The 27,982-nt window shown below is 36.8% G+C and overlaps 2 protein-coding genes across 6 annotated transcripts in view; one reads left to right on the top strand and one right to left on the bottom strand.

The window, feature by feature from the left end:
* Positions 1-27,982, bottom strand: part of LOC136342578 (uncharacterized) — a 46,161-nt gene that overhangs the window by 15,825 nt on the left and 2,354 nt on the right. The window lies entirely within an intron of this gene.
* Positions 4,819-27,950, top strand: ImpL2 (Ecdysone-inducible gene L2). Of its 2 annotated transcripts, none has more exons than XM_066288160.1 (6): positions 4,819-4,946; positions 25,223-25,328; positions 26,670-26,842; positions 26,984-27,269; positions 27,325-27,557; positions 27,744-27,950. In XM_066288160.1, exons 1-6 carry the CDS (start codon positions 4,944-4,946, stop codon positions 27,753-27,755), a joined length of 813 nt encoding a protein of 270 aa, XP_066144257.1. In that variant the 5' UTR covers positions 4,819-4,943; the 3' UTR covers positions 27,756-27,950. The 2 variants fall into 2 exon arrangements, with proteins under 2 accessions (XP_066144257.1, XP_066144256.1); XM_066288159.1 differs by lacking the exon at positions 4,819-4,946 and adding an exon at positions 18,929-19,257.

The following is a 27,982-nucleotide window of genomic DNA, read 5'->3' on the forward strand; positions in this document are numbered from 1 at the left end:
CATAGTTTTTATTCTCAATATACATTATCATTGGTAGTGATTGTGGGCAAAGAATAATCATGATAGCGCCTTAATGTACATGTGCAACAGGTTAAATTGGCAGGTTTAGGATGGTAAAAGAAAATTCTTTCTACTCTCAAAAGGTCCACGTTTCAACCATATCATTATTTAGAAGTCCTTAGGGCTATTCGATTCCAAGGGAGTTTATGACTTCATCTTGCCCATTAGCGCATGATACTTCTTGGCAGGCCACAATTTTAGAATATCGGAAAGCCAGATGGCAATAAGGCTAAATCAATCTCAACGTTTAACTGCGACCCAATGGCCCACATCTCAAATTTAAATTACGAGATGCCTGTTGTCATTATTTCCTTAATAAAAAAAGAAACTCTCTATCAAAAGCTCAAAATCGTGCCAAACGAGGATGTAAAATAAAGTCCTGTACGCATACATTCTACTTCCAATTAATCAGTGGCAGTAGGGCACCTGTTGGGGACGCCTTTGAAGATCAAATTGACTGCGAAACTGGTTAGATTCATTGAAAATTCTAACAATTATTTTTTTTAAGCAACAAAACGAGTCAGTTGCTTCTAAAGTTTTATGTTCTTCAGAACACCGCCATCAGCGGATTTTTTTACCCTTAAGAATTCCTGTAGGAATTGTTGATGGACGATCTTTCTTTAAGGCTTTGAAGGTTCTTATTTCTTAACAACATCCCGAAGCAACTTTTAAAATTTGTTTTAATTGACGTCGTGGAGCAACCAGCCCAGTGCAAGAACCTCCCAGAAACTGAACAAAAGTTTAAATAAAGCCACAAAATATAACCACACCTCCTAGTACTTTGCCTTAACCCATTATACCCTAATGAAGGCTCATTTAAAAGATCTTGATTGAACTGAACGACAACCAGCCTAATTTCCCACACAAATCCGAGCTCGTTAAGATTTCTTGTGCCTAGTGTCGAGATAATACACGTATCAACTCTTCAATTCTGCGTATGCTGCGTGTAAGGTCACGATCTTAATTGCAAATTTTGCAGTTGCTCAGTTGCAAAATTAACACGAAATCGGAAAATACTAATTATGCGAGTTTTTTTTTCATTAAGACTTCATTGTCCATAGCAATGCCTATGGGTAGCTGAGAAGGGACAGTATGCTTCTACAGTTGGGCACGTGCACTAATTATTGCCCCTTCTTCAACTGAAATTTCCCCATAGAATAATCGGTTAATAACTACGAAAAGAAAGGATGTTTTAATGAGGATAATTGGCAATAAATGAAGAATGCAAGTGACGGCATCTGGTGATGTTAATTTAACAAATTAAACCAGTTCCGACTCGCTCTTAATGGAACAGCCCATACCTTAGCGTCATTGACAGATAAATCTGACCGTTGCGAAGGACTATAGTTATTGGTCTCTGAACTAGTTCAAACCGATTCTTTGAAGTTGAAGCCTGGCATGACTTTTATTTAATTGATTTGTCTGGACAAACGTTGGAATTTGGCCTAAACTGCGACATTAAATAAATTCAGAGTTTTCCTTCTAAAAGTAATTGTGGCTTGTGTCAACAAACTGTAGGCGGCAGGAATAAATTCTAATAAATTCGTTTTTGGGTGCTGCAGGATGAATGAGCTCGAATTATTTGGGTGATGCCTAAAGGCAAACAAACCCTCTATCAACGCAAAAAAAACTCTACAAGGGAGAAAGATCATTTACATGTACGGAGTCACCGACCTCCACGTTTTGTTCGGTGATACCGCGGTTTCTCTTTCGATCTCCCTTCACCCAATTAGAGCCAAAAGTCACCAATACGCATACATGTTCCTAGAATTTCCCAATTAAAAGCGCCATATCTTGACCAAAATTCCGAAAATTTCATTTCCCGTATCACCTTACAAAACATCATAACCGAACGGGGAGTTAAGGCATCTGGTTGCTAACCGACCATTTAAAAATCTATATTTCGTATCACCACTATTGTAAGGTCAAACTAATCAGAGTAGTTGCGTCGCACTTGCATCTGAGCATTACGACTGATTTTTGGGCAGAGACCATAAATTTTTTTTTTATTTGTAAATGGATAGTGTGTAGACTCCATGCGGTCTCTCACGTATGCACCCAATTGATCATCCCGTAGTTCCATTATTATTTCATTTAATAGATTTACATGCAACATTCCTGCTGGTTAATCAATATGGGTCAAGATGCCTATAAATGATTAGTCACATTTGTATGGTGATATACTGGTTACTGTGACATTAAGTAATAATTCACTTTTTAAAGTTACTGCTTATTAGTAGTACATATGTAACTGGTTTTCGATTGGTATTGGGAAAGGAGATTTGGAGGTTTTATGAAGCGGAAATACGTAGTATTCATGTATGTATATGTGTAAAGTACCTGAGGTTGGTCATGGTCGTGAGGATCTCTGAGTTTTGCACTGGAAGGAACGAGATTATTTTCTTTATGCGGAAATTAACGCATGTTTGTAATGAAATAATATAAAAATAAATCTCGCAAAAAGACCTTCAAATCTATTATATAACGACCGTCACAAGAAAACATAAATTTCTAGGCCATTTGACTCATTCTCCAGATTCCTTTGATGTTTCACGCAGGAAATCTAACCTCGGATGGAGTCTCAAAAACCGTTGCCAATATTTTTTGTCACCAAAAGATGTTTCAGAACTTTTCTTGGTAATTTGGCGAAGTTTCCAAAGTCACTAAATTTGATTAATGAATTGAAAATTGAAATTTGATGTTGAAAAATGTACCATTAAAAATGAGAAGATCGAAATATTCAAAAGAGAATTCTGTTTAAACCAGGGAAATGGCAACACATCGATTTAATTTTGTTCAAGATGATGTGGTAACATGGCGAAGGAACGTATCAAATTTTCAATTAAAAAATTATGGGAAAAACACTTGATATAAAGTGGACCAAGAAACGTGCGTTAGTAAGCGGCGGCCACTTGAAGTTTAATTTATAATTAAAAGTTTCCAGTTTTGGTAATAATAGAAATTTATTTTTGAGTCACTTAACCTTGTGCCAACCTGCCTTTTCCGACTGAAACACAAAATAGAAAAAAAAACACGTTTTTTTTTTTAACTAAGCAAGACACTATAGTTTTTTAATTATTTATTCTTTTATTACTACTTTCTAATACGAGAGCATTTTTAAGGCCCTATTTTATGTTTTCAAAGGCAAGAATTTTATTCTTCTTACATCAACTTTAAATTTTTGAAATTTTCTTTTTTCTAAGAAGCATTTGAACCTCGCAAATTCAAAAATTTACTTACTCAAAACATAAAATATTCCACCATAAGTTTTTTTGTATTCTTTTAAATGTCGAAAAAGAGACCTCGACTTTTATGGATTACAATCAACAGTCCTCATCAGACAACGATCTGTTGTCAAAGTTAAGCATTTTTTGTAAAGTTTTGAAATCAATGACTGGCTTCTGATTTTAAGAATAGTTGAAAAAACGTTCTGAAAGTAAATTAGTAGGGCCTTTTTGGGACCCTAGAAAATGACACTTTCTCCACTTCAGCGCACTTGTGGTTACTAATCATAACGGAATCCGTAATTTACGGATGGATAGCGGCGAACTTCGTTATCTCTGTGGTTATTTTACTCAAGCGCATTCTAGTGGCGCTTTTTTTCATTGTTTCAATTAAATGACTACTTTAATTAAAGAATTGTTTCCCAAATAAATTGAGCTACTAAAATCTAAATTTCTAGTTTGCTAAGGTACAATTAGCATAAGGTTTTAAGAATAGAAAAAAATATAAAATTTTCTAAGCCGAGCAAGTGGAATTTCAAAAAACTCTTAACTTAGTGTCCATCCGTAACCTTTATTGTTATTAAGCAAAAAGATAAACATTCTCAATCTTAAGGGTTCTAAGAAGTTTCTAGTGAAAAGTGTGACGTCAGTTTTGGCAAGTCAGGACCTGATCAAAAATAAAATAGGAAAAATAAAAGTCGGAGGCCTTATTAGAGAAAAAAACTGACAGTGGGTGCCTGGAAAAGAAATTTTTACTGAAAAAAAAAATCATATTCTTATAGAGGATTCAAAAGTCCGTACCTGAAAAAAGGTCTCTGGGATTTCCAATATACTCAATAATAATAACAAAAAAAGATGAAAATTTATTTTTCGGTAAATGCTGTTACATATGCAAAATTCGATTAGTAACCGCAAATTCCGAAAAGAGTCGTGTAATAAAAAAAGATCGCCCAAAAATCTAATTAATTTGAACGTAATTAATGAAATCCTAAAGTTGGATTGATTCCCTACTTTGATTCCATATCTCCATCATCTTGCCATAACATGGGAAAATAATTAAACAATAATTACACTTATGACCCATGAAAAAATATATATACGTAATTAACTAACTAATATGTCCCCAAGCGCTCGTAATTAGAATTAGTTTATTGTTAAGATCGAAAACAACAGCTACAAGTGCCCCCTGATGAGTTTAATAGGCCAGTTGGCTTGAACAACATTACCCCCAATTTGCTGTTTTTGGGGTCGTCTTCAAATAGGGACAACCGACGCCTCTGTAAATAGGCTCCCGCCTCTATTTTTATAAATTAAGTACTCATTATTAATTAGAGCAGGGGTGCACTTTGAGACCTGAGGAAGTACTGATACCTCCCTGCTCCCCCAGTTAAAATAGAAATAAATTTCAACAACAACTTTTGAGAGGTTTCAATTGGATCTTCCATAGCTTCTTTCCAATTTAGTTTTTTAGTCTGCCGGAGAGAAGAAAGGGGGTAAAAAGTGCTCAATCTTAACGGAGGCTTTTTCCGATAGCTGCGCGTCGTTTGACTTGTCCTCCATCCCCTAGCCCGGTCCTGATAATTATTTCTTCTCGTTCGTATATATAAATATCTAAGGGTTGACTTCATCACTCTGAGTTGTGTCGAGCACCGAATCAAGATGGTAAGTACCCTTTTTTAATCACCTCAAAAATGTGTGTCACGAGTTAGAAATTTCAATTGCTTAAAGTAGTTGGAACAATGTTATGTCATTATTACTTAACGAAATTGATGGATCAATTTACAGACTCTGCTTGAGCTTAGTCTCACGTGAAATATGCAAGATACATGGATTCAATGCCACAGACAGTTTAAAAATCTCTAGCTTTAACCTGATTATAACATTTAAACTGGTTGTATCCTGATTTCTTTAAAATGTGTGGTTTTGACCACATTAAACAGCATTTCTGGCCCTTTCACAATGTTTGCCAAAAAACCTATTAAAAAAGCGATTTTGGGCAGCGCCAACCTGTCTTACGGATTGCTAAGTATAAAACCGACAAATTATTGGTGACATTAATTACATGAAATTACTTTAGGCCTGTGGGAGTGTTCAATCTCTCCAAATTTTCCGATATTTGCATAGATTTGTTTGTGCAGTGATTTAAAGCGGATTTGTTATTATTGTGGTCGGTGGTGAAGGTTTTAAAAAAATAATGGTAAGCCCTCTAACTAATAAACTTTAATAAGAATAGATTGACATGAACAGATAGATTTTTTTTCAAAAGGTTGGCACTCATGGCAGGTAATCACTGTGTAATTATTACACTGTGATTTTGTAATTAAAAAAATATATTTCTGAAAATATGATTTATCATTCAGATTTATTTCAACACATACGACAAACATAAATGAAAGATGAGAACAAGAAATTTATAATTTTGTGATGCCGGCGGTGCGATTTCGATTTTGTGATTAAAAAACCAAAAAAGTTAGTTTTTTAAATGTGATTTCTCATTGTTGAGGGGAATATGAGTGAGAGATGAGAGCAGGACATTTTTAGTTACAAACACATTTTCCTTTTCAATAAACGGAGCCACATTTTCTGATTTGTCCAAATTTTCCCTATACCTCCAAGAGGTTATAAGATATTTTCCTCAAACATTGTCATAACGCTACTAACTTATCATTAGTTGTTATTAAGAAGCTAAAGAATGACACTCACTCTTATGCGGGGTTATGCAACTTTTATCCCTCCCCAACTTTTTGCTGGTGTGATACTGACCCCCTTTCTCTCCAAAAAAATTTGAATTCTTTATTAAATCGAGCTTGATCATATTACATATTTTCGTCTGCCTGTTACCGTTTATTTACGTATTTATTCAAATGAGCCGCCTGCATGTCCTCTTCGAGGAGACATTTTCAGAAAACTAACAAAGACCTCCTCATAGTATGACTCGCACATGTACATGCAGCCAAAAGGTGGTTATATTTTTCAGAAACACCTTGCAAAATTGAAAACAAATGTATTCATGCGAGCTGGAGGAACAGGGAATTATAAAAAAAGAAAGATCATGTGAAACGCTCTAATCAACAAGTAAGGGAGAGAGAGGCTCTGGACTTTAAGTTTAAGTGACATTTCAGCAACTGGCGGTGCACGAACTTCAGAAAAAGGAAAATTATATAAAGTAAATCCGCGTTCTTCCGTATGTATCGTGAGTTTCTCCACAATTTTCTTCAACTAATGCTTGCGGTCCCTACACGCCACATGGAAACGTTCAAACGCGTTTCATTAATCTACTTCTAAAACATTCAATGGGTGCCACCTGTTCTTCGCAGCCTTATTCATCTTTTTACGCGAGCGTGAGGTAAAGGCTCTTTTAGTTTCAATTTACCGCACAGCACCACTACCAAAGCGACGCATCGCTTTACCAGCACAAACAATGACCGCACTTAACAGGTAAAACACCTGTTTCGGATAATCATGCTTTGGCATTTCGTTTCCAGAAGTCCCCGGCTTATAATAAATGCCGATGTCTGATTTACAAGCTTAACCGTTTTTTTTTACTCCAGAACTTTGTTGAATGGACACAGTTTAATAAAAAATTATTTTAACTATTTCCATGATGACTTCTCATCAGAAGCCGCCAAAGAAGGAAGTTTGAAAACATTACGATTAAAACCTTTTAAAGCACCCTTAGACCTTCCATTGTTACAAAGGCAATTTGCATCGAAATGACGTTTTTAGACTCACATTTCTTAATTAGGTCTTAATTTATTTTTAATCATTAAAATGTGTAAAACAGTTTCGCTTTTGTGCTGAGAACAGCTTTTCAAATGTACTCAGAATTCTTAAATATGGTTAAACAGCGTTAAAAAAAAATCGTTTACTGAAAGATTACTCCTAATTAGGAGTCATCCTCCTTTCGTTTTCCATTGAGAAAAATGGCGCCGTTCAATCAAGATTCAATGAGCTCGAAAATTGCCCTTATTTATGTATCACATTCCTTTTTTCCTTTCGTTGTGTTGTACCAATTATAGAAAATGTCCCGCGGTCTAATGGCCGTTATGCTTATTCTTTTCGTTCGGTTTGTGGAAGGTTAATCGGAGTAAAAACACTCGCCGTGGTCGGCGGCGTTAAAGTTATTACTCTGAATTGTGGGCTTGGACTCGGAAATTGGTGGAATTGTGATTGAATACTGGAATGAATGTTGAAAGTTAATAACACAGGAAGATAATTGAACGGAGGGGGGTGCTCAAATTCAGGAAACAATCTTCGATTACTGTTGATATCTCTTAGATGAGAGGCTCTCATTAAAATCTCTTTGAACACCAACGATCAATTACAGCGCAGCTCAAGCCGCCACTTTCTAGACCGCATTCAAATAAATAACTACATACGTATGTGTCCAATGTATCTACAAGTGAGTCATAACGATAGTGTAAAGCGAACCAAACTTGGATGCCATAAAGATCACTTTTTGCATCACGAATTTCTTCGATGTGAAGGTATGCGTAACATTACGAAGATACTCGGTCAATTTGCCACATTTGGAACCTCTCTGCCTGATGATTGATAATTTACAGTCAGTAACCAATAGGAAACAGGCTAGATTTATATACCCAGGAAAGTTACAACCAGAAATTGATCTAGCTATTATTTAATTATTACATAAGCACGTAGTCAGCGGCATTATCGATGAGGAGGTAGGACATCAGAATATACATAGAAGTTGGTGACTTTTTCTGGGGATATTGTTGCGCTCTGCCCAGTACCTTCTTCTTTATAAAAATTAACCAGTAATTTCGAGAGTATGAAGCTTGAAATGTTAATCAGCAATGAATTGAGCATGTGATATCGTAGTTTGATATTTTTAGAACCTTCGAGCTTCTTCAACAACGTGAGGGAAGCCGAATGAAAAACAAGTTGATTACTACGCGAAGGAAATATTTGTTTCTATAAGTTTCCGACAATATACGCAAAAAATCAAAATTTTAAGATGTCGAATCCACGCTTAATGTGCGAAATGAGGCGACATTGTCAGATCGGCACAAAAGTCTCAGGAACTCTGATAAACACTGCGATTGCCGGTCCGCGGAAGGCCGCCGAATAGCAGAAATCGAAATGATTATTGGGACGTTTATGCGGGGCAGTCGCCACAAACTTGATCTGCGTACATATTCTTCCTGCCAAAACATGCCAATTTGCATCATACAAAAGTTTATGGTCAAATAATTTTATTTCATTTTGCATATAGCTCTCACGATTTTTAAGATGTGCAATTTAAATTTAAACATGGAGCATTCATTTAGGTTTACTTCGCAAGATATAAAATACTCTTTTATTGTGCGGTGATTGCGGCCCGTATTTCGAACGTTTCCTGATACCGCATATGGTCGCGAAGCAAACTTACCGGCTCTAATTTCCGTTTCCACAATTATTTTCTCACTTAAATTAAGCTTTTTGCTGTCACTGTGGCCATCGTGGGCGCTAATTGTAACCTAAAGATAATTTGAAACATTGGAACGCTCACTTTTTCGCAGGTAAATAGTCAAATAGTTATAAAATAAGTTGAAAAGTCATTTGGACCGTGGCAGATTTCAGTAAGGGGCTAGTTGCATTCGAATTCACCAAAGTGACAAATATAGACAAATTTTGCGTCCGCCATATTGTCAGGACATGCGTTTTGTTTTGACTTGGAACGCAGGTACTTTGCAAACTAAGCGACAGCATGAAATAGTATTTTTTTCAACTGTGGCTTAATTTGGTGTGGCACCGAGAAGATCCAAGCGCTCATTACATAGAAATTAACTGAGGAAAGCCAATACCAAGAATGTCTTGATTACGATTTAACACGTGTGACACTTCACCAGATTGGTCAAAAGGTCAACAGACATTTAATGGCCAAATCAAACAAGTGCCGACAAACCTTGTGGCTGTCACCAGACCTATGAAAATAACTGGTTTAATTTTAATCCTAATCAAATCATTCCCATGAAGTCTGGTAACCGCAGTTGTTCCATGCCAAAAAAATCATTAATCGCCGTCACTCATTCAGTCCCATCGGCATTCCGCATTGGCACAAGCAAATCATGTGATTCGCGACACTTGATGAGCTACGTCAGCAAATAGCTGGTCTGCCAGATGGCCGATACATTCATTGATAGGGTTAAATTACCAGATGTACGTTTGCTCTTGGAAATGTTTTCTTTTCAGCAATTAATTTGATTACCTCGCAAAAGTAGAAAATAGCCAGATATTCGATGACGGACGATAAGAATGTGATGATGAAGAGTTGGTTAGTTCTTCAAAGAATGTTGCGCAATATTGCGATTTTTAAGACATTTTCGCGCCTGATAATTTCCGATAAAATTCTAGATCCTAATATGTGCCAATAAATGCTCGAAGGCAAAAGATAAGGGTCACAAGACAAAACTTTCGATCGAGACACATACTGGCCTAAATTCGCGAAATTCAACTAGAAAAAATTAATTTTTTGTGGCAATTCGAACGAAATATTTCCGAGAAAAAAATATCGCAGCACATGCTGTGGGATTTGTCCAATGTGTCATCCCATCCGTTGCATATCCGCGACATTGAGCTAATAGAGAGAATAAATACGTCTTATCAGAAGTTAAAGCCACCCAAGCAGCCTCAGCAAATAAGTCGGAAACATAAAAATTCTTCGTTCAATGGCATCCGTCAATTGCAACCTTACAATGAATCCGTTGTAGCATCTCTCCTATGGATACAACGGTTATGTCATTCCTGATGATTGTATGATTGCTTTAAATCAGTGCAAGGTTATTGCACCAGATTGCACAATTACTTCAGATGACCGCTGATTGTGCCTATTATTCGAAAAGGACGGATTCTAGACAAATTCCTATTAATGATCACTTATTTTTGTTGGATGGTGACACCAGCGTTTCGAAATTCACGCAATGACCACCTCAAGGGACATTTATACGACCCTCAATAGATTTTTTTTATCTTCCAAAGTATTGGTGATGATGAACGACGTGTTGTTTCGGACTTGTGTCAAAATTGTCTCATCGTCAAATGGAACAAACTGAGAACCACAGAATGAATTATTTGAAATAGATGTTTTTGGAGTTCTAGTGGACTCCGAAATACTTTAAACCTTTGAGATCACAGGGAGCAGTGGCGATCAACTGGAAGGCGTAAATGAGGCTGATTCAGACGGGATTTCCCAGACTCTCAAATGAGGTACTTAGAAACGATTGCGATTGTTACCTTCCGCCCTGATTTCCTTCCGTGAGTTCTTGACCTATTTCAATTAATACCTAGCATCGTCCCTAACATACTATACATTGCCCTATAATCAGGGCCAACTTTTGCGAATCTGGCGTTATGCAGGAAATTTTTAATCGCTGTCCCCTTATCCCTAACAAAATCCGCCGCCCTTCATGTGCTGGGTCGTCACCTACTGCATATAAGGATTGTAGTTTTTTCTTTTAGCTCTGTTATCCAAAATACGCGTTGAAAGAACTTTTGAGGAAAATACTTAGAAAGTTGTTAAGTGTCTCTAGATAATAACTAACTATTAAATTTCTCGGTGAAAAGAAAACACTTTCCACCTCGGAATGTAACATACTACTGTTTATTTAAATCGCGTGGGTTACACGCCTATACACATAATGATCCTACATCTTAAGCAAAACACCTGTATGATTTTGCATGAATGCACAGAGCCCATTTCGTGAATTCCATATTTTCCCTCTTGTTTCCATTAAAATAGATTCCTTGTCTGTCTCAAGCAGGAGAAATCTTTCAGCTAAGCGCATGATTTACAATTTTCCCCATTTAACACCTAAACATCTCCAAAACAACCTCTACTCACAGGATCCCTCGAAGAGCTGGTGCCAAACTTGGAAATGTTACAGAGGACATTGCGGTAGAAAATGCTTGCATATAGACCCCAACATTACGTCGTTGGGCAAAAATTGCTCCAGAGTCGAAAGGGCTTGTTTTTGATTAAGGGATTGCAACAAAAAATTTCTACCGCAGTGACGCTCCTAAATTTGGCACCACCTTTTTGAAACATCCCGTGTGCTTTGTTCCATCTACAACGGCACGAGAGGTGTCGACCGATGGATATTCTATTGAGAAAACCCCTATTACCGAGTTTTATCTAACGTGATTACCAATATGGCTCCCAGAAAACATACTACCGCCAGTAATTTTGGAGGTAGCGGGGTACTATTGACCCTGGTCCTCACATGAGAGATTCGTCATCTAAGTCACGGCAACAGCTTCAAATTGCCCCTTACGCGAGGCTGCGAAATACTCCACATATTACTGGTAAAGTTCGGATTGAACCCAAGTCGCACAGTTTCCCTCTGGATACTTATTCGATGTCGGTTTTCGTTTTAAATTAGGCCAAAAAACGCGATTTGTGCAATTATAATTGACGCAACTGTAGCTCAGACGACACTCGGATCACCTTGAAATGCACTTTGCATGTAAATGTTGTAAAAGTTGTGATTTTCATTACGATTGCCCGATCATATGCCAACAAGTAAAATTTCCAAAGGAGACGTAATAACATTTGTGAAATACGTACTACTTTTATCTAAAACTGTCCTGTGGTCTTTATCCAAAACACTTAAATTTGGATATTTTTTACGCCTTCGTGCAACTCACGCTGCTTCCGAGGAACACCGTTTCCAAGGCTTTCAGGTGGTCAACTTTTTTTAAGATCAATTCTGAGAGAAATTGCATTCACGACTTAAAGCAGAACGTAAAACCACAAAATCGGATTAAAAAAATCACTCAATCACCTCATCGATCCGAAAGAATTTGCGTTTGTGATTCTGACCGTGACAAGTGATCGTCGTTCACAACCAGCCTTGAACTTGGAAAGTGTTTCGCACCAAAAGTGCCACTCCTCCAGATTGTGCGTAAACAACACAATAATATTTACCAGATAACTATCATTCTATGACGATCGACGTTTGGCGAAAATTATTGTGTTTATCAACAGCAACGCGACTTCCAAGTTAATTACATACGTTGTTTACGTCGTTACTTGTTACGATTTAGGTCTATAATACGGTTATGTTAAGAGGATTATCATGGTATTACTTTGGCCCTCCTTACAAGCGCACCTATTCCCAATCAGAGTTCAAATTGGTGCGCAGTTCACCGTTCAAATAGCGGTCAGGTAAACGGTCAGGTCTAATTCGGATGCGTTTCCTAAAATCCAGAAACGTACCTCATGAGCCTTGGGCCTGATTCCAAATTTCCGCCGCTGATTTAGAGGCTGAAATTCTGTGAATCACTTCGAAAATTAATTCAGCCTAGTTATGTGCCAAGATTCGCAGACGGGAAACTCTTGTCGTTTTCTGCTTTTAATGGCCCACCGAAACTCATCGTGAAATAGGCCGCGGCGGCTGAATGAAAGTTCGATTACCGCCCAAAAACGAAATTTTTAGTTCGCAAGAGGCAGAAATAAAATCGGGGCCCCGGCTTTATTGCCCGGCAACAGAACCAGCGGAAGGAAATTTACAACGATACAAGGGAGATTTTACAACCACCAATTTTACGACCTGCGAAATTAAAGGCACGGCAAGGAGAAAAAAAACCTTTCAGAAAGTGTCCTCCTCGGAACTACCCGAGTTGGCTCACGTAGACTGTTGCTAAGGCATTCGGTTTTAAAATACGGGTGCATCGAGCAAAGCTGCAATTTGAAATTGGCGTAATGTGAAAAGTCACGTAGAACCACTTCGGCGAAGTATTCAGGAATCTCGGGATTGAGTTCAAGAAATCCGAACGAGGGCGTTACCTAGAAAAGTAACTCAGTCACTGGTCGGTGCAAGTGAAAAACGAAAAAATTTTGATCACCTGACCAATCACCATAATTACTAACCCAGAAAAGAAAATAATTCGAACCCGAACAATCGTAAACCATTATACTTGCATTAACGAGAAAGTAGCCATAAATCCAGCGCGCCACAATTAAAGAACCCGATAATTGGCAGACTCCGCTGAATTTCTGCTAAAATAGAAATATTATGGTCGATACTTAATCGATCCTTCGACAACAAATCAAACCGAGTAATTATTAGCCGGAGCATTGGTACTATTAAGAAGGCGTTCGGACCTATAATCTTCTTTCCTTTCCTTTACATTTACAATATAGCCAATAGGTATTATAACCATAACTCGCGTTAGCTGGACACCACACCATTTTATTATACTTTAGGTCCGAATTGGTCAGAAAGGTGGCATATTTGCGACCAAGATAATTACCACCACAGGTAAATTAACGCGTAAAATTGTTCGCGATCATTTTCTTTCATTCGAAAATGATTTGCTTAGGATTTGGGCCGGTTTTTTTTGGCAGGACAAGGAGTTATCACGTCTCCGCAGGCTGAAATAAGGCGTACGGAACAAGTTATGAAGAAAAGACGAAAGTTGTCAAGCGAATGAGTTTTGTCATTTCCGTTAATTCAAGTGGATGCATCCCGGCATGTGAAATCAGAAAATACTGCATGCGCGGTGTTTTTTTTTTTTTTTTTTAACACGAGCCATAGGAATTTGTACGCAACGTATTTGTCGCTTTTCTGTTCGAATGAGTCACAGCCAAAATTACCTGGCAAGTAAATCATTATCTATGGGTCATGAAAGGAATTTTTCGCAAATGTTCGAATTTTTGTTATTTTTACACTTGTCGCGATCGCGTAGCCAGTTTTTGTAAGCTGCATCACAGCTTTGCGCGAAGACCCGAGATCTGCGGGACGAGTTCCACACGCTTCGAGTTAGCCTAAACGCATGTCCTAATGAGTTTTGAAGTTTTCTCCTCAAATTTTACTTTATGATAAAGAAATTACGACAATGAAACGGACAGTCTTGATCACTAAAACCGCGCCTCATATATGAAGAACTACGGCAACCATTGTTGCTACGGACGCCATTTGTTATCTGGAATTGCGAAATAAAACTGCCCGCTTTCATTTTGTAAGTTACGAAATGAGACCCGTTTAGGCACCGATTTCATATTAAGAAAGTCTCCACTTTATATGCCAAAATTCAGTTTACTGTAATATATTTTTATGCTCAAACTCTCGTTTAACGCTCGGTGGATTTGGAGTTTACTTACTTCAGGAAATTATAACGATTTCTTTATATGTAACGTAAAGTATTTTTAAATGTAGTAAAAATCTACATTGCCAGCAAAAAGCATCACAGAGGAAGTAAAAAAATCCCATGCCGCCTCATAATTAGTCATATCCGATAAAATCTGCCACTTTGCATTATCCGGCCTGACGTGCATTCAGTAAATATGATGCAATCAGCTCACAAACATCCACCCAGCACGCGGTGACTATTTGAATGAAATGCTTGGCAAAGGTCAAAAATACTATCCCGCCACCCTGTTACCACGGTCAACATTATCATAAATGTAATTCGCAGTGATGAAAATAGCCAGCTCTGCATGTGCCTCGTACGAACCCATAATGGCAATCGCTGAATATATAGGGTGTCCCAAACTAGGTCCCCCAGATGCCAATAATAGGCTCTAGAACCAAAAATGAGGCCAACATCACCAACTTTCCCAAAAATTTGGGAAAGTTGGTTACGAAGTAGTACTGCATTATGGTCATAACGTCAAGTTAAAATGCCAAAACATACAGCGCTGAGAAATAGCAGAGCATAAACTAAATCCGAAACACAAAAAGACAACACACATTGAACCATAACATTAACAGTGACGTTTCACTTTACATCAATTTCCATGGCAACCATTAGTAAAACAGCAATGGGAATGGTAACGGCATTACGGCCGATTTCTTCATTAGCTTACTAGGTTAATAATGTACAGGCCATTATAAACCTGTTGTTCATTGTCTGTTTTAGAAACAAGGCGAGAGAACGTACTTCGCACCCATTTAACAGACCCAAAAATTGGTTTTTTCATGACCTATTGTCGTATTCAATTTGACCTAATATAACCAGAAATTCCAACAATAAAGTGATCAAGGATGACTTCATTCAAATTAATAAAATGTTTTTGCTTGGATGTTTGGAAATTTGGCTTGCGAAAATGCTTTGATTTTAAAGTCGACGACGTTCACTTATTTTGGGACACCCTGTGTTATGCGAGGACAATTCGACGGTTTCATTGCGTGCAGCTCTCTCAAATATTTTTGAGAACGACAACGGGAAGTTGGGCTGCAATTAAAAGTGCAGAAGGGTCGCTTTTTGGGGTTAAGTACCACTTTGGAACTCTTGAGCTCATCTGGAAATGTTTAAGTTAAAAGGTTCTTGTAGGCGATATAAGCAAAGATCTTTTCCCAGAGATTTGACATTTTAAAACCGAAAACTGTCTATTCTAAATTGTTGCAAAAATGCGTGCAGTCACCTGCATATTAAAAATAGTGAAGTCGGACCTTTCGACTAACCGAAGGTTGCAAAGGCCTTTAACATGCGATGCCAGAAAACGGCAAGTTTTTGATATAAAAATGTCCCAAATAAATCTCAACATAAACCTTTTTTTTAGAAGAACGAAACTCGACTATAAAGGATACTTAAATTTTAATCCAAACGTCAAATTAATCAGGATTAACCGTTAAACCAGATCTTTATAGAACGTGCCTGTTATACGACGGTGACACATAATTCAGACATTTTTATTATCTTGATATTAACAGATTAAGAAAGGGCAAACGGGAAAATCCGGACGCTTGATAAGAATAGGAAAATAGGCCCAACAGGAAACATCAATGATACGGAACACGACCCAGAAGGATCCCAAAAGAAAGTTTCTGAGGTTACGCCCTCAAGGAATAAAGAAGACCATACGAAGGTGTAGGAAGTTTCTAAAAAAGTTATGCTTTCTAAAAGGACTTTATTAACCTGAAGATGCGTTTTGTTCAACTTCTATATCATTCAGTAACCTATTAAGTTCAATTACCGGTCTCCGATCTAATGTTTCCGCCGGTTTAGCTAAGAGCCGATCTAACCCCCTTAGTGCGAAAAAATTGATTTATTAACTTAAAAAAAAAACGTTTAAAAATATCGATGACAACCTTGCTCTGCAACGCATTCCTCAATTACTAAATTGAAAATCAGCATGCGTTCATCATTAGCCTATTTAAAAGCGACAAATTGAAGCCGGAACTTAAGGCCCATCCAAATGAGCAAATTGGTAGGGAAGCATCTCCACCACACTAATTATGTACACGAAACCATCATTTCGTCCTTCATATACCACGTGCCACCTCGACAAAATTACACTTCCAGTTGTAATAGACAAATTGAAGCCCAATATTAAAAGGGTATTTTCGTGCCTAGTAAGGTTTCAGAAGATTGCTTTTTGGGGACCAGATATTTCGATCTATTTTTGAAGGCCAACTGCGTGTTGCCGTAAGAAGCACAATGGTTCAGATTTTGCATGGTCATGTTCACTGAATTCAATAAATTAATTACGACAGGATTGCCCACATGGAGGAGCACGTGGTAACCGTTGGGGAAGTGATATTGATGTCCGTTGAAGGTTTACAGTTTGAAAGTTCTTCCAATACATGGATACATGTGATAACACCGGATATATTGGCCATCCCATTGAAAACCGTCGGAAATGAATGATGATAAATTTTACAGCAAGGGAAGCAAAATGAAATGCTTGAGAACAATGGAAAAAGTGTTTACATACGCTGTTTCAATTTTAAGCTGCCTCGTTTGAAGAGACAGCAGAAAATGGCAAAGTTTCGGGTTTTTGTTCGTTTTTTTGCAAATCTTTAATTTTTCGGATATTTAATTTGAATTATGATACCATATTTCCCGTAAAAGGCTATGTGAACTGGCGCCTAAAACTAGTTGAAAAATCTAGAGGACTTTTGTTGCGGTTCTACTAAGGACTACCTGCCGCTGGTTTAAAATCAGGCTTCTCTGTTTCTTTTAGGACCCTTTCGAGTCATGGGCAAAATTTTTCAATAGCGCCTATTAATAGCAATACTTTGAAATAAAAACTATAAGCATGTTCAGCAAAAAATATATCTCAACAACATTCATGTTTCCAAACCAGATTAAAGAAAGTTTGTATTACGGATCAGGCCGCCGGTCTAATCATGGTCAGGGTAGATATTGTAACATTCATTTGACGTTGTTTATTTAATCGAGTCACTGTTTAACACACAAAATCAATGCTACAATATTGGACTTGACCGTGATCGGATCGTGACCTAACACAGTATGACCCATCGTTTAATAATAAAAAAAAAACGGTACCGGGTGTGAAACAACTGCATATATTAGAAGCTATGAATTAAAAACGCAAAATATTTTAATATTGAATACCCTATATCTGACTGTCGAGAAGCGGTTGCGGCATTATAACCAATTCATTTTTTATTTGCGGCAAAGTTCTCCATGGAAAATTGATGCATCGCCCCCTGTACACTATGACACTTGTTTTAAGGTTACATTAGGGCGGTAGCAAGCTTGCCAGATTACTCAAATATTAATACTGACTCGTAACAATAAAATATGTTCCCATGTTAACCACTTACAATGTAGTTTTTCAAGTTTCTATGGCCATCAAAACTAGATGTACGAATACTAAGAAACTCTGCGAAGCCTCAATAAGTATTTGTCCACCGTATAAATTTATTTTGAGTTAATGCAACAGCAGTTTTTCTTGCTGATGGTTTCAGCTGAATTGTTTGAAGTACTTTCCACAATAAATCTGCTTTACGTCGATAATTTTGGGCAGATTTATGTGCAAATAGCTTCAAAAAAGCGGTTGAAACCACTAAGGTACCGAGTTGAAATCGGCAAGACCAAACTTTCATGCTGACGTTTTTATGACTATGATTCCAGACGTCAACGAGAACGTGACTGTCACATAACTGGTTAAATCTTTTTTTTTTGAACCAGTGATGTCACCCAATACAATTTCAAAAATTAGTGAAATACACCATGGAGTTACAAATGCGGCAAGTCGAAACAAGCATTTGCCATCTATACGACGCAGGGAAATTTCCATGAAGAGGCAATCTGCAAATTTTTAAACAATGAACGTTTTGGTCATATGGATTTTCTTGCTCGAAGTGGGATACGATCAGAATAAATTTTAACGTTTACTAGTTGGACATACTGAACCAGGAAACTTGTTTGAAGGTTAAGGGGAAATATTTGGCAATAAACCGCAGGCATGTTGTTGTGGAGGGTATTTACAAATTTCTATTTCAACGAAATTGTTAGAAAAAACACGAAACAACTTTTTCTCAAAATTGATGAGTCACCAAAATATTATCATTGACAACCTATATGGTAAACAACTTCTGATAGATAGACACAAATATTCATGCTCCAAGCGTTAAAAATCTATTTTCTTCAATAAGACATAAATTTTCAGATGAGTCAACACGAATATTCTATGCAAACAATTCCGTAGCGACATTCCATAGAGTTTAAACGGATCGAGTACGAAAAAGTCAATAAGTTACAGCCGGACGTGGTACCCAAAAGCCGAAAATCCTATCGGGTTCTGATAACGCTGCTTGAGGTTCCTTCGGCAGCGAAGGTGTTACCAGGAATGCCTTCCAATTGGCCGTTCTCATTGGTCGGCTTGCCGCTAAATTAGATGACGCAACTCATGCGAGAATTTTCATTCATGCCGTTTAAAGAGCGCACCGGGCACCTCAAGGAACTCACTTCAAGAGTGACCACCGGCTTGGTTAGTTGACTGTCACGATCACTGACGCGGTGACCATTCCCGTTCTTCATCTGTTTCACTGTCGACTAAATGTTTTTTCATTTTGAGCATTCGCGCCCCACGTTTATTGATTGTTCTTCATCGTCGCTCGCATTTCATACGAATTGTTTCTACTGGAGTGTCACGTGACATAAAGCCCTTTGAGTTCATTTTTTTACCCGAAATTCATTCTAAAGCGTCATAAACCAATTTTTAGTCGGTTTTTATTTTAAGTTTACCCGCGCGGCCTTGATCGGTGTGCAAAAAATGGTAAGTTACATTTTTTTTTTTTTTATTGAAGAGTTATAACTTATTCCCGATTGCAAAAAACCAACACGCACATTGAGATTTTGTATCATCTTAGTTTTAGTCGAATTTTTGCATGTTAGAAATAGCTCTGGTTATCATAGGGCATTCCCAGAAACATTCAAGGGGGGGTTTAGGGGGCTGCGAGTGAAACGTTAATGGCCTTAATAAAAATATAAAATTTTCCTTTAAATCCGAAATCAAGTTAACGAAACGTTCAATTTTTGGATCAAAGGGCGACCTATGCTTCCCCTTTGTTGCCTATTCTTAATTTTGGAAGACGAAATAAACGCACCTCGTGGTTCTGTCTCCCCTACAGCTCTCTATGGTCTCAAGGTGTTCCCGGTTCCCCATGTGTTCTCGCTCTCCGAATTTCCCGTTTTCTACTCTCTCAAAGGCAGGAAAAAAAAGGGCGTGAGAACGTATAATTCATTGGAACAAAATAGCTCCTTGTATATCTTGAACGAATTTTCAGTGGATGTAAGACATTCTATTAATCCACAAAGCGGTAGATTGAATTTCTTCTGTGCGTGGTTTCCACTTTCTTGTCTCCCAGCTTATCTCTTCAATTCATTTGAAAGTTCACTATTTGATCAAACGTTCCGGTTACTTCTCTGATTACTTCATATATTTGAAGGCTGGGAATTTCACGCATCATATCATATCCGTAACAACCAGTAAATTTGGTCCATTTTGTGTATATAATGAATTTAAATTGGAAAGAGCATTATTTTCTATGAGGAATCTAGATTCGAAATATGTATTTATGTATTGTATAATGAGTATGAGTATTCAAAAGGAATGCAAAATCTCGTGAAACTAATTCTAATTATTTTATTTTCTTGAGAGTACAAAATTCTATAAATCTTTGAACCCCGGTGGAAACTTTTTGGGGACAGATAAGAGGTAATTGAATTACCTTGGTCAATGTAACATCAAGTAGCAAGGAATCTTATTATTTACCTAATTTAAATTTATTTTCGCATTACAACACGGAATCATCTTAGGACGGCATTTAAAGCACGAGCGACATATAGAGAAAAACGTGACGGGCAACGGACAGTTTTGTTAGGCACAAGGGCTTTAGAGGTTGCACAATATTATTACAAGTTGTATATTGCAAGTAAGCCCAGGCTTTTCTAACTCTTTAATTCTCAATTGCTAGTCCTTCAGGAGTCATTCTTAATTTTTGTTGCTGATGCCTAATTTTGAAAATTTCCGAGTTGTACTTATATATGTACGTGTTCAGGAATTAAAAAGTTAGGTAAACTCGACTTAAATAGGGCTTTTGGGCATAAACGGATTAGGAATTTCCTAGGATTTAGACATGCTAAAATTGGAATTTCCAATATCATAAAGAAGTTTAAAAAATGCTTTTGTTTTAATTAAATTTGCGTGATAACTAAATGCCGAATATATTTTTGCATATGCTCCCGCAACTAAATTATGGAATTTGGACTTCTACGTGTTAAATTTCAAATTTAAAAAAAAATCAAATTCTTTCGAGGAACTGAAATCTTTCATGTTTGGTATGAATATCCAGGGCAGAACATTAGAGATAATTCGCCATCTTAATAACACCTTCTTTGTGGTTTACCCTGTATATTTAACTTCAAATAAAGTACGAATGATAATTAAAATGGGTGTGTGCAGTGGTTTCAAAAGAAATAAAATACAACAAAAAACAGAATCTGAATTAAACATGATATAAACCCGGGGTAAAAATAAAATTTTAATTTTTAATACAAAACAAATCCTTTATCTTATGTACATATTTTTTTTGTCCTAAATTAAGAATTATATCGGGACTAAAAAGAGTTGATAGTTCATGGAATCTCAGATAATATAAAAGTAAACCATGGAAGGAGGCTCGTCTGAAAAACCTTGGAACATCTAGATAAAACTTTCGCATATACAGCCAATATTCATATAAAAAAAGCACAAATATAACAATCACAAAATAACCATGAAAAAAATCTCACGATAGCAAACCTTCCAGTGTTTTAAAGTATACTTGTTAAATGGTACAAAGTAACATTCAGTTAATACATTAAAAAAAAAAACTAATAAAGTGATCTTCATCATATGTGTACATGAGTAATTATTATACAGCAAAAATAAGCAGGTTCTAACAAGAAGAGCAAATACTGGTTTGATAAGTCGATACTTGTCGGGTTGGACCAATACCAAACCCAGGTAGAAAGCGCTTGAATTAAGAATCACGATTTCGTGCACTTCTCGATTAACTTCCAAGAAACTGTTATCAATAGAACTGATAGAATGCATACAAAAAAGAAAAGTCCCCGCTGCTCGTCCCAGGACACGAGATGCTATCATCCAGTGACAATTATTGGTATCGCAAACTACTGTACGACCTGTTGGGACTTGCAATGACCTGTTATCTCCACTCTTAAATTCGCTACTTGGTCAACTAAAGATTTAAGAGAAATATTTTTTCTCTGACCTAGGATTACGTTAGATAGCAAACGAAAATTTCTAATAGCACAATAATTCAAAACTGTAATCGGCATAAAATGGTTCGAAAATAAACCTCCCAATAGTCGAATAAAGGTCGATTTTATTATGCATTCTGTATCGACCTATCGAAAGATTTGCGTCAGTAGCAATGTCGAAAGCTTCTACGTGAACCAGCAAAGATGAGCAATCATAATCAAACTAAGCTTTTTAAGAACTATTTTTAAGTTGCCATCACATGATCCTTCTGGATAGCTTGGTTTATCAACGGAAAATTACCACAGTATTAATTCCATGGGCTTAAGTAATAACTGAGGAGTCAGATCGACGAAGTTGCGTAAGGTTAATAAGAAAAAAAAACTAAAGAAACGGTTAAATTTTACAAAACTGGCATTTAAATTGGGTCGCAGGTTAAAATATTTCAGTGTCATCTCGATGACTAATGAAATTATGCAGGTCACCTTCACACCAGCAATTAGCCAGGAACGCCAACTTTAGTGGTACCACTCAGTCTAGCGCGGTCTTCCATCATCAACCATGGATTTCTTACGTTTAGAGTACGACCGCAAGGCGAAGATTAATTTTTGTTTAATTAACGGAATTGGCTGAATTGTCTTTGAAAGTCGATTGAAGATGTGCCCAAAATGGAACGATGACATAAATGAAAATCACAGAAATATAATCCTATTGAGGCAAAGACAAAGATTCGTCCAGTCCGGAACTCGAAACAAATACTTCTGACAACTCGAAATTGGCAATAAAAAGTGGCTGTGAAAAGAAAATTTTGAACTTAAAATTTGAACTTTCTGTTTAGTTCTGGACAGTTGTTTCTGATTTAATATTTTTAACGAATAAAATATTAAGGGTTATCATACACATAAATAATATAATGAGAAGAATTTTCAGAATGGTAGTGACAAATTTACTTAGCCATAAGGCTTCTATTCAATTTGGTATATATGTCGATGAACATACAATAAATAAACTGCACAGGTTAGTTCAAGTCAGTTCAGGTTAATTCCCCTTTACTCCCTAGTTAGCGAGACAAATGCTCCATGTCAATTTTCGTTTGTCCAGTCACAATTAAACCTGAGAGAAGCCACCCACCTACACTTGTTACTTTACAAACATAACGCAATTAGCATATCGATAATCGTCGTTAAAAGTTAAATAAAACGAGATTCTTGGTGAAAAATTCCAACAACACTCGACTGGGTACCGCCACAGTCGCCACCCATAATTAAGTAGGTACTGCATAATCACAAGACTGCGGTATGGCCCATGCACTGCGGTTCTAATGAGAAAAACCAATACCGTTCGGTGCACAAACCTAATTAGAGTGGTCATTAAGGAGCCATTGGTCCCCGTCGGTGGTACCACACGCACCGAGATACTACTGCTGTTGCCATGGGCAACAAGGTCTGATAGTGTTTCTGGGTTAAGTTCTAAACTATGTAGATGGAAGGAAATTTCGGGGGATTCGCGTGAAACTAGGGATCGTTCACCTGCGATCTCTTTGAATTATACAGTACGGAAAGACACCCGGTCTTCCTTGGATCTTACGCGAAACGCTTTGCGTTAACAAATTACGGCTGACTACAAGTTTTCATGATATGAACTTATCAAATGTGACATCGACCGGCCCTGAACTTTTTTCTATACCGAAAAACTTTCAACACAATCTGACGCTCATACTCCCGAGATATACTTTAAACGACTTTATCAATTATTGATTCACTAATTAGCATAATGATCTAACAATTAGTTCGTGCTTAAGAGACGATGGCGCTATTGATTTGAATATAATTGGCATTACTTTCGTAAGGCCAAATTCGAATATTAATTAATTACTGTAGAGTTATTAGTAAATTTAAGTCAATTTATCAATTTACCAATTTCTGGAATTTGATGACTATTTAATACGCTCCAATTGAAAGCACGAAAATGAGCTTAGTTTAATGGTGATTGTAGAGAACAATTAAATATTTAATTGATTAAGCATTTAATCGGAGATTGTCCTTGTCCCTGAACTTCACATTTATTCGTAAATTCCTCAAATTTTTTGTGTGTATAACATTATCTTAAATGCATGTCGCGAGAATCGTTGTCCCAGCACACAGTACTCCTTACTAGCTGGTTACTATCATCGTTTGTACTTAACAGCAAAACATGATCTTGTATCAGCTTAGACTCTTATATGAATTTGTTCTATATAACAAAAACACGCGAATTGCGAAGCCAACAACCTTTGTTGGGAAATCTTTGTTTTTACCATTTCAATGTGACTGAGACTATTGATAAGAATGAACCGTTTCTAGTCATGTTTTGAACGTGAACCGTATAGAGCAATCACCAATCGCGCGGCTCCCCTTCATATTCGAGAATGTTTAAAAGTAAACTGATCACGTAAATATCGCCGAGAAGCTAAGTAGTTCTCTTATGCCCTAGTTGACCCTAGTTTCTCGTTGACGTCAAATCGTAGTGTCATCGACTTAACACAATCTTAACGATTGATTGATCAATTCCAATATAACAACGTTCGTTATTAGTCGATGTTTTCAATAGTTTTTCGAAATTATTCTAGTGAAGGACTGAAATTGCAAAGTCGTAATACATTTTTGGATGTCCACAAACCAAGGCTAATTGAAAATTTCCTGTTTATGTTTTCATTGTAGACCTGAAGGAGTTAGTGACTGTTGACCTAAGCTAATGATCCTAAGCGTAAACATAGTAAAAATTAAGTCGTAGTACTCCGAAAGGAATTTACCGCCTTACTATGTACACGGTCAACAGCTGATAAAACGATAAAGCGGTAAACACAATGGAATTAATGAATGAAAATCATACCACACATACGCACACTTAAAGAGATTGAGATTAATTTATAAGACGCTTAATGGAAGTTTCCTCTTTTCATAATTCAATCGCTTGTTATTCACCTTTTGTAAGCGCAGACAGTTTAATGAGATTGATAATTTATTAAAGTTACGTCAATATCTGAAATTTAATATCTGCTCAAATGATTTTTTCTCAATTGCGACACCGAACTTAATTAATGGTGAAAAATACAAAAATTATGAATAGCTGGACATTAGACACTAATTTTTCAACTATATTAACTGAGTTAATACGGCGATAATTTACAGCTCATCTGGTCATCCATTCATCCAGGGTTATCGCGAAGACGTAAAGATTTATCGAAATTAATTAAAATTGCCCGACCCATGCAAAAAGGGTCACTGAAAATAAAAACTACTTGCTGCAATCTCACCGATAACCTATCGCATATACGTGATGGGTTTTCTTTCTTTGCCTAGAGATAATTATGTGTGTTAAAAATATGATCGCTTGTCGCACCAAAAATCGAGAATTTGGTACTTCACATTACTCAATTATTTTAATACGGGATTTGGCACCCGTCAAGCATGTTTAAAAATTGTGTCTTTTGTTGCAGGTTAAACTATCAGTATTACTTACAACTCTCTGCCTCCAGTTGGTGTACAGCAGGCATTTGAGTAATGAGAACGAAGTAGAGAACGACGTCAACGCCTTTCCCGAAGGTAAGATGAAACGCCCTCAAACTTCTTAAAACGCAAACAGAACTAACATCAAACAATCCAACTCATCACTAAAATTAGAACTATTCAGTGCCAAGTTCCAGATTTATTTTTCTTTATGTAGTGTTTCGTCCTACTGGTTCCCTCTATTGTCATCTTCGAACGGGAATATCTATGAACTTATACGTCATACAGGATGTCATATATCATCATAAAGATGTCAGAAAGCGATAGCACTTTGCAAAATGATAAAAAAATGCTAACAGACCCTTGGTCAATAAAGCACTATTTTGGATATACAGCGTGGTAAAATATCAAATTTCTTCTCACATTTTGCATTTTTTGTTGATCATTTTCTTTTTGCTGAGTCAAATGATTATTTTTTTCCATACTTCCTTTGCATCCTTAACGTTCATCAATAAATATTTTTATAAATCTTATGAAATCGGTCAAAGATATGAAAATACTGCAAAGCACGAAAAAGCTAAAGAAATGAACGAGTAATTTAAATTTGTTATCAGAATTCATACAGGGTGTTTCAAACAAATACAAGGCATAAAATAGTACATATCCTAAAAAATATAATACCGTGTATATTGCTACTGACTATTTTGACACTTTGTTGTAGAGAGTTTTAAAGAAAATAGGACTACAAAATTTAAAAAAATGAATTCAATTCATACATGGGAAAAATGCAAAATATGAGAAAAAATATGAAACTTTCCCACTCTGTATTTCGAATATAGTGCATTTTTGATCATGGCATTCGCATTTTTTTAGTATTTTGCCGAGTATAATAACACTCTGAAACATCTTCGGGGTGATATGTTACACCCTGTATATAAATCTTTATTTTCAGAAAAAATGCTATCAACCATTTGGTTTTTCTGTGAATCCGACGTCAGACATCAAAACTACATTAAAACCAAGACTTTCATATTTACTGGACACTTTTTCCCTAATTTCCCTTTCTATTACTACATAAATTTGGCGTCTACAATAATGACTACACACATAATTTTAAATACATGTCTTCAAGGCTTAAATAACTGAATTCAAATGCCGACCTTGCTGTCGTCATTTGGCATTAATTTTATATTTATCGGTCATCTTCATATCTCTTTATAAAAAAATCGAAGAATGCTTGGATAAAACAACACTTTTTATATTTTGTCCATATCGGTCTTACACGATACGTTCCCCAACTGAAACGGTCATATCATGGAGCTGGCCACCGTTGCGCGATGTCCGAGACTTAAATTCTCGAAAGACAGCCGAAAATATTCTGTTTAGTACTGTAGCTAAATCTGGCATTGGTGACTGTATAGTTGTGTGTTTTTCCAGAAAGTATTGGAAGTTACAACGCGTACAAACCACAGGATTTCGTCAAAATCAATCAGCCTCCAGAATCAGTCGTCCAGAGAAATGTTGGCAAACATGTGGAACTGCATTGCGAAGCCATGGGATCTCCACCACCGACTATCCAGTGGTTTAAAGGATCTATGAGGATAACTGAGGTAAAGAATGCAATTTCTTCATCGCTCAAAGCAAATCCGCGTAAGGAAAATATGTGATAAAGTACCATTTAAATTCATCCTTAAAATGCCAGTTAAATCGATGAACGTTTCGACTATAATTCAACGTGTCCAACTTTGTAGAATGAGAGTTTCGAAGATAACAACTTCATAGTTGAACGCACTGCTCCAGGCTTAGCTAAAGTTTCCTCTCGTCTGGTAATCAACTACGTACTACCTCGCCATCAAGACACCTACTACTGCGTAGCTGAAGCTGGTTCTAAGAAAGACAGAAAAATGACCAAACTAGTCGTCCCTAATGGCCAAGGGCGGGAAATGAATCTCACAGAACTAATTGCCAGAAAAATAGTAGGGGCACACCACCACCCCAGGGTGACTTTCTGGGCCCCCGCGTACATGGACGTTATGGGTACGTCTCTACTAATTCTTTTAAATAAGAGAATTCTAACTTTCGTGTTATATAGGATCAGATGTCATTCTTCCTTGCAAATCAGTGGGGAATCCCAAACCCGACCTCGTTTGGTACGATCCCAGCAACAAGGAGATAGACACAGAGGACAACACTCGCTTTTCGATTAGGCCTGATGGGGAATTGAGCATTCGGTCGATATCCTGGGAAGACATGGGAGTTTATACTTGTATCGTCAAGAATTCTGTTGGAGAGGATTCTGTTGAAAGTTTCTTGTATCCCATGCAGGTCAGTTTGTTAGAAGTGCTCAAAGCTAATTTACGATAGAACAAGGATGTTAGATCAAGTGGTTTCGCTCATTTTCTGATTTTCCTAAATTTTTAATCGCAATTGTAAATGACTGCAGTGCCTTTTTAATTGAATTGTAGTTCTAATTTACAGAAAATATTTACTAAATATTGACTTTTATTGCAGGAATCAAAATAACGCCTGCAACATTCCAGGACGGGCCAATTCCCGGAAAATCTAGTCACACCATTCCAAGAAAATCTTGGCAACTTACTATTATTGTAAAGTAGTATTTTTAACTCATAATAGGTATTAATAGGACTATTAAATTATGTACTTATTTATAATAATTTAATTTAATTTCCAAGTAATAAGTAAATTCACTCTATTTAATTTTACCGTTGTTTGAATTTATAACCACCGAA

Source organism: Euwallacea fornicatus, chromosome 12, assembly GCF_040115645.1.
Source record: "Euwallacea fornicatus isolate EFF26 chromosome 12, ASM4011564v1, whole genome shotgun sequence".
NCBI lineage: Eukaryota > Metazoa > Arthropoda > Insecta > Coleoptera > Curculionidae > Euwallacea > Euwallacea fornicatus.

Coding starts and splice junctions, on each gene's coding strand:
- ImpL2 (XM_066288160.1), top strand. Junction 25,329..26,669: donor CGTCAACGCCTTTCCCGAAG/GTAAGATGAAAC, acceptor GTGTTTTTCCAG/AAAGTATTGGAAGTTACAAC. Junction 27,270..27,324: donor CGCGTACATGGACGTTATGG/GTACGTCTCTAC, acceptor CGTGTTATATAG/GATCAGATGTCATTCTTCCT.